General features: G+C 36.4%; 1 protein-coding gene across 1 annotated transcript; it reads left to right on the plus strand.

Moving 5' to 3' along the window:
• The first annotated feature begins 250 nt into the window (after positions 1-250).
• LOC103150801 (interleukin-21 receptor-like) lies at positions 251-6,832 on the plus strand. Its single transcript, XM_007570546.2, has 9 exons — positions 251-503; positions 662-756; positions 1,686-1,785; positions 2,246-2,400; positions 2,552-2,706; positions 2,797-2,971; positions 3,272-3,368; positions 3,455-3,539; positions 5,195-6,832. The coding sequence occupies exons 2-9, from the start codon at positions 687-689 to the stop codon at positions 5,720-5,722; spliced, it is 1,365 nt and encodes a 454-aa protein (XP_007570608.1). The 5' UTR covers positions 251-503; positions 662-686; the 3' UTR covers positions 5,723-6,832.
• The last annotated feature ends 5,196 nt before the right edge of the window (positions 6,833-12,028 follow it).

Consider the following 12,028-nt stretch of genomic DNA (forward strand, 5'->3'; position numbering starts at 1 on the left):
AGATTTAGTGACAAATGAATGCATCTCAGTTAAAACTGCATAAACTCTTTAGAATGGGAAAAAAAATCACTTACTGTGGCTGCAATGAACGTGTTTAACTGGCAGCCGCTGAAAGAAACCATCAACACCCTGCGAGTCCACTGGGATACGAGTCTGTATACAACAAATGGATTCAAATGGATTCAAATGTTTGATATTTTTAATTTTAAACAGTTTCTTTTATTTACACAATTACATTTATGGCCACATATGTCAAGGAAGAAACTCTGAAATTAAAACAGTTTTAAGCAACTTGTTCAGAGTTTTAAAAAAAATACACGGACAGATCTAAATATAGTGGAACATTACGAAGGTGTTTGAAGGAGAGAGAGAAACGCAGACGAAACCAAATCAAAAAGGTAAAAGAAAGCCCCGTCACTTCCTGCTGAGATGACGATTGATATTTCAAACCTCAGAGAGATTTCTCATTTACACAGAGACATCAGCAGCACCGCAGCTCTGAGGTAATAACACTTTCCTCTATGCCAACAGCTACTCATTCATTCTTTAACAAATCGATCTCATTTTATGTCTCCATAGTTAAATGTGTCTGTAATTTTAATGTTGATCATCTACAGAATAAATCCTTTAATGTTTTTGAATGTCTTGTTGATGTTGGCAGAGTGATGCTTATGATCCAGTAAGCCATGATGAGAGGGCGGCTCCTGTTTGTGCTCTGGTGCTTCAGCATCCTGGCAGCGGCCCGCAGCATCACAGGTACCGTTCAGATCCATGGACACAGAAATGCAGCTTTAATCACTCTGCGGGCTTTCATCATATCACTGCTGCTCTCATAAGATCCATTAAAGAGATGACTACAGATGACCTTTCTGTCCCACATTCCAGTCATCAACCACAGAACTAGTGTTCAGCGGAAATTTAAAGTGTCGAAATGTCAAAAACTTATATTATCTGTGTTTTATATCACGTGTGTGTTATCGTTTTGTTCCTTTCACATGTGAGACTCATCTGATTTTGATATGAATGAACAATTCACTGAACTACAGTTACATGGTAAATTACACTTTTCTGAACAGAAATCACCTAAAGCTATGACTGCTTAGTTCATAATTTGGCTATTTATAGTTTCCAGCTTTGAAAAGCATTTTTAAGACTCATTGAAATGATGTGTGTTCCATAGATTCAACCAAAGCAAAGGAAACATGTTTTTGTTGCTTTTGTTTTTGTGGAAGGTTCCCAGTATGGAAATGTTTTTGTTGAGCTTTCTGTTATTTTCTGATCCAATGATGAAACTGGACTAAAAATGAGTTAATGAAAAAAACACAGATAAATTACAAAGAACATTACATTGACAGACCTTCAGGTCAAGAAAATGTTAAGAGAAAACTGGAAACTTTTGCTGTTTGGGTTAAGAAACACAAGACATTTGTAAAGATCTGTAACTGTTTATATTTAACCGTTACGAGAGATTAAGTATCAGATCAGGTAAATAACAATGTAGTCTATAAACATCCATCATACCAGCAGATTAAAAATATATATCTGTATCAAAAATAACTGGATATAAATGCAAACAAAATCATCAGCAGTTCTCAGGCAGTACTTTGGTTTAGTTCAGTTGTTCCTTTTACTTCAAGTTGATTTTTTGTATATAAATGTTTTTCTTTCTAATTCTGCTTGTTCAGTTTCATGTGTGAGTGACTACATCACAAACATAACCTGTGTGGTGAACGGCATCAACATCAGACCTGACAACTGCAGCCTGAAGTTCACTTTTACAGAAAGGTATGTTTGTGTGTGTGTGTGTGTGTGTGTGTGTGTAAGTAAAGTTTACTTATAAAGCACTTTTCACAGACATAAAATCACAAAGCGATGTAAAATGGAAAGTGTGAATAAAACAAGAATTTTCATTGTTATGTTGCTAAACATAACTAAATTGCCCATCAGTGATGAGTAAAAAAAGAATATAAAAATGTAAACATTAAAATACATCAGCATGTAGCCGTGCATTCGACCCAATGTAAAAGTCTCTATTAGTCGTTATGCAGTGAACTGAACACTTGTTTTATAACATCCTATGTTGTCTTATACAGACGAGCTACCAAAATGAATAACAATTTTGGGATGAATAATGTATTCTGAACTGAACTATTGGCACATAAAAGCACTAAACTGTTCCTAAATGTGTGTATTTCAGTGAATCTATAAGAAAGTTTGATGTGTTTTTTTTGTTTTTGTTTTGTAGCAACACGTGTCCAATCGTGGCGACTGATCAGGGTTACTTCTGCAACTGTAAAGTTTCAGATTCAGAAATGGCAAGCTTTTATAGCTATGACATAAATTTTTGTAATGCATCTTCCTGCGAAGTTCTCCAAAGTGCCTTCAAACCAAAACTTAACAGTAAGTGTGAAATAATTGTTCTATAATCCACATTTCTCTCGTCTTGGTTTATTTGGTATTATTATTGTCATGTAAAACATGTTTTGAGATACGTCTTTAAAGAAGGTAAAAGCAAATCTGAAAATCTGATTGAGACCTTTTTTCTAAACAGTTAAGCTGAGTCCACCCCCTGCAGTGGATCTCCAAAAATCAACAGATTATATTAACATGACCTGTAAGAGTGACAGGTATGAAGAACACATGTACCTTAAAGGCAGACTCAAATATGAAGCTCTGCTTCAAGAATCCCACGGCAGCTGGAACAGAGTAAGACCCGTTAATGTGAACAATCACGCCATCACCACTTCTGACCTCCATGGGTTAACTGCTAACATCGCTGTTTGTGTTTTTCCTCAGACTGTTTCCCTCACACCATCTAAAAATGATTACGCAATTCCTAGCAAAGCATTGCTCAAACAAAACACAGAGTACTGCGTGAAAGCCAGATTTAAGGCTGAAGACACACGTGACCAGAACTCTGTGTGGAGTGAGTGGGGTGAACCAGTATGTTGGACAAATGAACAAATGACAGGTAAACTGACATTTTTTATGTTTTTTACTTTTGCACACAATCAAAAATATGACAAACCATAAATCACTGAATTCTAATGTTTTAAAAGTTACTTGTCAAATATTTTTTTTCCTGTTTTGCAATTTAGATAAAGATTTATTGGTCATGAAACATCAGAGTGTTTTATCAGCCAAAGTATGAGTGTCAGACGTTTCCCCCACAGCTTACACAGAACTGTGCAGATAATTCAGACATCAGCCACCTTGTGCACTTTCAGCATGACTCGCTGCTAACTCTGTCTTATTTCACACATCTTCTCAGAACAAGAAGACATAGTTCCTATTTTACTCAAATCTCTGGGTCCCGCCTGTTTTATTATTGTCATCGTCCTGTTTGTTTTCTACAATCCTGCTACAAGGTAACTCAGCTGTTCCTCCAACAATTACAGGTCAGAATATTTAATTATCTCAGAATATGTATCTGAATAACGTTTTGACCTGACAGAATGAAGATAAAAACTCTGGGCCGCACACCAACACCGGCCCCGTTCTTTAAGCCTCTGTTTCAGCAACATGACGGAAATCTACAGGTGAGATTTTCAGATGACTTAAGATGTTTTTACAGTAAAATGTCCGATTCTGCCTCTCTTAACTTCAGAACATTTACACATAACAGTTTTAGATTTATATGTTTGCATGGTAGGAAATGTTTCTGGTAAGAAATGATAGGAATCCCATAACTTAATTATATTATATAGAAAATTCATATGGAAAAAATAAATGTTATAAATCATTCAGACCTTTCTCCATAATTATTGGAAATATTTTAATATACAGTTTATTTTGGTGTACATCAAGGCTTTGTAGTACTACAGTTTGTAATATATTTGATCCCTTTTGGGCAAATTTTACAGATGTTTCTAATTCTTCAACCCTTACATACATGACTAACAGAACCCTACGCTCTTTCAAAAGCAGGTCAAAAGTGACCCATATCACAATCAATGTATTTTTATGTTATTTTTGTTATCAATATGATTATGTACAGGGTTTCCCCCAGAAAACCTGCTAAGCCGGGTGCTTGGGGCTCTAGGGCTGTCATTCATCCAGCCAGCCGCCATGTTTTGAGTTAAAAAAACGTTTAAAGTTGACAGGAAATCTGAAAGTATCACTGTGTTATTGGAAGACTGGAAGATGAATACCTAAACACCAACTATAAAGTCTTAAAAAGGCAATGATTAAAAACCCCCGAAAAAAACAAACAAAAAAAAACAATGCATAGCCTGGTGGAGGGACAAGTAAAGCCTGGTAGCCCGCCAGGCTTATAATACACTGGGGGAAACCCTGATGTATATAATTGTGTCCACAATTATAGCTAATAATTTAAGTTTAAATAATTTGATGTTTTCACACTTTTAAAATACTTTTTAAAATATCGCTATCGCTATCCATTTTGTACATTTCTGTGTGTAAAAGTATGTTTGCGAAGCAGTACGTATACCTGGCAGCCATGCGGCTTAGCTGAGGAGACAAAATGAAAATAACGTTTGAAATATAAGCAAATGAAATGATCTAAAAGGATCAATAAATATGCAAGCGCTAACACACCCAAAGAAATGGCAGCTAGCTAATTGACTACACTATAAAAGAGACCAATTTAATGACTAATAAGACAATCTGTCACACAATACACAAAACTATGAGGCAGCAATTTCACAGTTGCAGTGTAAGAAATGCATGAAACCTGCATGCAAATAAGTATGTTCACGCAAGAAGTAATAAAAAAAACATGCTGCGCCATCATCCTCCAACTACTTCCTGTCATCTTCTTCATGGTTTGCTCCAGTGGCAACATCTGGTTATTGATCATGTGATGCAAAAAAAGGGTTTCCATTGAAGTTTTGTGAAATTAACCAAACATCATCATAGCACCAAAACGTTTGATCAAAATTAGTGCATTTCCATTCAGCAAATTTATTTTCGAAATATCAAATTGCACAATTTTATAGTGAATGGAAACACAGTTATTGACCTTTGGCTTATTTCAGAGAACAATTTAAGATTATTGTATCAACTTAGAGTGCTCTTCAAGAACATGTACCAGGTTATATCAGAAGCGAAAATAGTTTATCATCAGGAATAAACCTTTGAGAAAACAGTTGAAAGAGCAAACAGAGCAATCATTTAAAGAGACCCGCCTCCTAAAGACGCGCCAACTCATCACACTCTTCTGTTGAACTTTCAGGAGTGGCTTTCACCTCACGGCAAGTATGATCTGACGTACAAAACCGAGGAGGACTTGATCACCGATGCTGTGACTGTTGTGCCAAAGTCCAGCCCAAAGGATTTAGAGGAGAACCAAGTCTTCCTCACCTCTCCAGGAACGCAGCTGGTCTTCCCTCTGAGTCACACCTCCTACGTTGGTTTTCCAGGGATGGAGAAAACCTCTGCTCCTCCCTATCCAGGAGACACTCCGTACACTCAGCTCCCCTGCTCCGTTTGGAGTCCCTGCGTCCAAAACGTAGAAGTTGTTTGCTCCGATCCAAAAGGTTTCCTCGAGATAAGCCGTTCTGATTCTGGTTGCAGCTGCGAGGATCTGACTCAGAGCCCAGAGTGCAGCTTGCCTTGCAGTCCTGTGGATGAGATCCCGACACCCAGTCACTGTAGCGACTACTGCATCCTCAACAAGACCGCTCAGGGAGTCGTTCCTGTGCTGCTGTCCAAAGAACGTCCTGCAGATGTTCCCGACCATTCTCTGAAGTCAGAAGGATGAAAACTCCTCTGTTTGTTCATTTAGCGAAAAATGGCTTTCATCTGCTCAATGCCAGTCAACAAACCTGCCATGTTTCCCATCCCTAGTGAAACTCATCAGTTTGCACTTGTAAATAAGTAGTTGAATGGTGAAAGCAAAATGATTCTCAGTTTGTAATAGACCTGCAGGGTATCTGTGACCTGTCTGAGAACGTGAAGGTTTCACTTGTTCTTGGCAACAGACTGTTTTTTTTCTGCTTTTTTTGTTTCAGCTAAAGGAAAAGAATGAATCATTTAACAGAGATTCTGGTTAACAATAGCTTTCTGATTGTTTTGAGATGCATTACTTTCAATATATTTTTGCCAGGGTTGAAATATTTTAGTATGGTTTCATAGGAAACTTTTTTTTTATTTGTGCCATCCAATGCACACGTTGAGTTTACTCTGACTCCATTTAATCAAGTCAGAACAGACTCTGTTCGCCTGAAAGTGTTCTTGGCTTCAGATGTAAAAAGGGTCAGAAATGGTAATGTACTGATAAACCTCTAAATTTAGGCAGAAAAATGGTTTCTCCATCATTTTTTGCCATGTATTTTTTCTTTATTTTTTTGCACAGCATCCTGATCTGCTTATAAAACAAGCAGAAAATTATGGATCTAGAAGTTGAATTATGTCTCTCATAATTTCACTAAGGGACATTGAACTTTTAAAGCATCACTGAAAATGTCTTCATCTTTGCCGTTTTTTATATTGCTTTCATCAGGTACTTTCAATTTAAAGTCCTGAATATATCTGCAGCTGAATGTTGAATTAACATGTGAATCTCCTGTTTAGAAATTTAAGAGATTGTCACTTTGTCTACAGCAGAAGAACGATGTGCTACTAAATTTATAAGATGGAGTAGCAATCAAAACTATCCAATCAAAAACTGAAAAAGCAAACATCTGGAAACCAAATGTAACCAAAAAGGCACAAACATGCATGGGAAGAACATGCTAAAACGAAAGTGTATCCATTTTGCCTCTTTTTGTTCTTTTGCAATAAAAAAATAAATATTCTTTTGAAACTGGAAAAAAAAAGTGGTAAAGAAGCTGCTAAACTGAGTTGTATTTCAGGTTATTCTGTCATTTACTCTTTTAACATGCAAGAAGAAAATGTGAAATGTCAAAGTTTTTGTTTTGCTGTTATTAATTTTTTTTTAAGATGCAGCATTGGTCCCCAGTTCATCATAAGCCAAACAACCATAAACATGTATTCACAGTTCAGGGAAATTTAGATCAGATGCCAGTCATGTTTTTGGACCATGGGAGGAGAAAATTTATGTATTCACATGAAGAACACGGAAATTTAAATCCGTGTTCTATCTATCTAAATTTGACTATCATGGCCAAATTTATTAAAAATCACTTGAGATGTCAGAGATAGCGGGATTTACACTCCAACATGATTCCCAATTCCCACTTTAGGATGAAAACTGGGATTACAGAAGACGACCAAGAAAATGATGATGTATTTCTGTGCTCTGGGCCAAATCTTAGTTGGACTTTTCTTCATTTTTTTATTCTCAAGATATTATTTATCTAGTCCAGATGGTATATTAGGGTCACCAAGCCATTTTTCTAACTATTTTGAGCAAATACTGGACAATTCACTAACATAGTGAAGCACAAACATAAAAGGTTTGATGGAAAGTGAAAGTAGGAGGAAACTGTCGGGTGTGAATGTGGGCAGGATGAAGTCACCTCAAGATCAACTTTTAAGCTCGGTGGCAGCGGAAATAAAGATGGTTAGCAGTCACGAGCATCAGCTGAAAAACCAGTTGACATTCAGATCCTGTGGTTGGACTTATAAAATCACTGAGGGGCAAATGAAAGGGTGAAAGGTGGGCGTCAAGTCCCATGTATCACTTTTCTGCTCATTTATCTGTTTATCAGGTGGCACCCACATAAATTTCCCCAGCTTTTGATGCAGTGGAGGCTTTTCCCCACCAACCTGCCCAGAAAAACACGTTTCAGGGAGTCAAGGAGATGCAGCATGCAAGTCCTGTTAGACTGAATACAGGCACTGAATTGGAATTATGTTGGGGCTGAACATTTTCAGTCAAAGTTTTTTTTTTTTTTTTTACAGCACTGAGAAATAAAATGTAAGCTCAGCAAATGAACATTGCTAAGCATGTTGTCTCTTTGCAAGATAAAATCAAAGCAATGCATGAGACTGTCTCTGCAGAGAATGACATTATGACACTGAAGTGATCTGCAGATTATCAGTCCCCTAATTTTTGTCTCTAAATGCAGTAAAATTTCCAAATGAGAGTCCATCTCCCTCCCACACAGATTCAGCTATGAGTCACATGCCTGAAAGATCGTAAATGTACCCCATCACGCTTACCAAAGAATAACGGAGGGGAAAAGGTAAGCTGCAGTGGTTGTTGCTTTTTTTCAAAGTCGTGCCAAACCTCATGCAGATTCCTGCAGCAGAGCTGCTGCTTTGAGGGTTTGGTGTTTACATCATTTTAAAGTTTTAAAGTTTTGGGTAATTTTGACTGCCCATCTTTTGCAATGTGAATCAATACAGAAAATATTTTTTTTTTATTTTTAGCAGCAAGTAATTAAAGCAGAATTTAAATAAAGATTAATGAAATCAAACATTTCTAAACTATGCTAAATGGATTATTCTAAATCATTTTGATTCTTAAAGTAATTGACCATTTATGTTTAATTTTAAACAAAATGATACACATATATAATTATTATATGGGGAACCATATGTGAAGTTACACTGAAATTAACAGAAATTATTTGGGTTATTTAGCCTTTTTAAAAGTCATATAACTACATTATTCAACTGTGACATTTATTCATTTATAGATTATTACTTATAAATGTCACAGTTTCAAACTAAATATTTAGCTCCAAAATAAATATGTAGTTAGCAAGCTACATATTTACGGTAAGGTAAGGTAATTTTATTTATATAGCACATTTTCAGCAACAAGGCAATTCAAAGTGCTTTACATGAATTAAAAGGAAATACAAACAAAACAACAAACCAAAGGAAAGAAAAAAGAGGAAAGAAAACTAATCTAATGTTGTTCTAAAGTATGTAAACTAGGTGCTCCTGTTCAGAGTTGCTAAGTATCTAATTCCCTTTCTAAATAGTGAGTACTTTACAGTTTCTGATAAAATAAGCTAAAGAGTGACTGATCTAATTCCTTTTCTGGGTTAAAATAATATAAACTAAGCAGTGACTGTTCTTGTTAAGCATTTCTGGATTTCAAGTTCGTAGTTATTCTAATTCTAATTCTGATTCCTTTTCTGGTCTGTATAATATTGATCTAAATAGTGCGTACTCCACAGTTTCTGATATTACTAATAAACTAAAATAATCATTTTCTGGGTTAAATAGGGAGTACTTCATTTCTAAAACAAAAGATGAAAGGGCACAGTAGGGCAGGTGGCAACATTCAGACATAACAATGGGCAAAAACAAAGACACAAGTGAAGGCAGTGACGTCAAAGGACCACGAAGGAACGTCACTGAGCCTCCTGGCAGAGTCCAATAAAGGTGTTGCTATCAAGCCATGATGTCCTTAGGAGAGTTCAGGTTCGCAACTTCATGGATACAGGAGGGGGTGAGGAGGGAAGAGCGTTGTGTTTACATATCTTCGAGAAGATATGCATCCCTTCCAAGGCCACACGGGGAAAGCCAATTCAGAAACAGAAAGTTTAGGTCAGGAAGATTATACATTTCAATCTTCCCTAAAGTCTCTCCGATACATCTCAGTTCCTAATTACCCAAATTAGTTTGGCCGAAACTAGCAACTTCTCCAAGATCGATTCCATCCGGTTAGTGAGTTTTAGAGTCCTCGTCTCTGTCCACACCAACAGTCTGAGTGTTTGCTAGTTCGGCCAAGTCCATCACAAATTTGTCAATAAGCAAGGAATCCACAAGCTCCAAACAGCAGAAATCCTGTTATCATGAATAAATCCAGGGTGAATCCCGCCGGGTGTGTCCCCGCACGAAAATAGGGCTCTCCTGTGCCCAGACTTCTCATTGAAAATTTGATCAAATGCATTGAGAGATCGGTTGACCAGATCCATAATTTGTAGATTTGGATGATGTGCAAAGAAAGGCTCCAAAACTATAGAAACAGAGAAAAAGACAGGACAAAAACAGAGCAAGCAGGGCAGACTAGGGCAGGGAGGGAGCAGAGGAAAAACGCGTCCGCCTTCATCGAGAGCAAGAGAGAAAGAATTTAGTTAGTAAACTAAATATTTAGCATCAAACTAAACATTTATCTTCTAATGGGATACTTTGCTAACTATTTTGTTTAATATTTAGTATGTAAACTAAATATTTAGCTCCAAGCTACTGTAAGTGTTTAGATAGCAACCAAATATTTAGCTAGCAGGCTAAATATTTAGAACTGAGCTAGATATTTAATTAGCAAATATGTAACTGCAAACTAACCATTTAGCATGCTAACTAAATATTTAGCTTCCTAAAAAATATTTAGATTCCTAACTAAATATTCAGATTTAGCTACTTAGCTAAATATTTTGTTTGTAGCTAAATATTTAGTTGCAGAAAACAAAACATGGTACGCCGGCACAAATCATACAGTGGAGGACAACTGATTATTGGCAGCTTCCCTTCCACTCTGCAGGACCTGGGTGTCTAGCAGTCGGGTGACCATGAACTCTTCTCCTTCCACAGTATTCTGGTGTTAAATCTGACTCGAATAGATTTTTCTGGTAATGTGAAGGTCCATTAGGTCTCCAACCTTCATTTCCAGTTGTTGTCCTGATTTTCCTCCACTTCTCACTGAACAACTTATTTTCTACAACTTCTTTGTTCAGTGAGAAGTTCAGTCAAATTTGTGTCTTCTGTCAAAGTTGGTGATCAGCACCAGACAGCTGAACACCTACTTGAACTCCAATTTGCAGCCGTCTCTCAGCCTGACAGCTGGACAGATCTCAGATTAATATCAGTCATTATCTCATTCAGGGTTGGCAGGTGTTGCTGCTCATTCTGGTAAAATGAAGGTGGAACTGGGTGTCACAAACAATGGAGAACACATTGCTTACTGGTTCACTTACAAAGCTGTTAGGTCAGCATGGAGGAAGAGTTTACTGACAAGAAAATGCATGCTAATAACCTTGCAACTCTCTTTATGTTTTACCACCTACAAGGATATTTAATTCAACCTGCAGAAAGACAGTTCTGTGGTTGAATTTCACACCGAGGTTTGCATTCTTTTCTACAAATAATTGGTCTGCCCCCACTGAAATTATCAACCAAACCACAGATTTCTTCTCAGTATTAGTAGTAAAAACTAAGTGATTAATACTTGCCACTATCACGTCATTGAAGCAGGCTCATGCAGTGGAGAAATATCTGTTTCCTTCCTAGTTCCCTCCGATTCATGATACTCTACACAAAACAAGCAAAAGATTCACAAATGTTGACAAAAATCTCATATTTTTTTAAAGAACGACTAAATTCTTTAGTCGTTCTTTAAAACGACTAAACAACAACAATTTGATTTGAATTGTTGTTCAAATCAAATTGTGATTTGAACAACAATTATGTTGTTCAAATCTTCAGTGATTTTGGTTGTACAGGATTGAACTAGACTAGATACATAAATATTTTTCTCGAAAAATCAACAACCACATCCTAATTAAATGTTTTTTTTTTTGTTGGTTTTTTTTTGCAGAGTAACTTGACCTTTTTCTCTCCAAGAACTGTGTGGGGTTTTATGTGTTGTTTTATTCTCTGTATTCTAACTGTCAGTTTTGTTCTGATGTAAAAAAAAAAAAAAAAAAAAAAGCCCTTTGACTGACATCAGATAACACACTGAAGTACAGAGTAACAGTTTTGTTTAGGGGGGATAATAAAGACTTCAGATTGACGTTTTCATTAGATAATTTACTTATGAATGTATTTAAAATGTAAAAGATTCCAAAGTCATGTCAGATTAAACTCTGTCCTAACAAACTTCTCAGAAGTTGATGAATTAGCCTTTTGAACACATGTCACTTATTCACAGTTTCAGAATAAAACTGAAAGACCTGAAAGCTTAAATGCTTTCAGGTCATTCTTCGTCATGTGTAATTACAAACAGGAGTTTCGGGGGGGGAAATACTGTTAAATACTAACAACTAGCATTACTATCTTAAATGAAATAAAAAAGGTCACGCTATGAGGAACACAAGGAAGCAGTAGTGAGAAAAAGAGGAAAATCTAAGTGGCAAAACAAAGTAGGGAGCTTAATAACTGCTATCCGAGATTGATCTGCAACTCAGCAGAATATAAAATAGAATAT

The sequence above is a fragment of the Poecilia formosa genome, unplaced genomic scaffold (assembly GCF_000485575.1).
Source record: "Poecilia formosa unplaced genomic scaffold, Poecilia_formosa-5.1.2 Scaffold263, whole genome shotgun sequence".
Lineage (NCBI taxonomy): Eukaryota > Metazoa > Chordata > Actinopteri > Cyprinodontiformes > Poeciliidae > Poecilia > Poecilia formosa.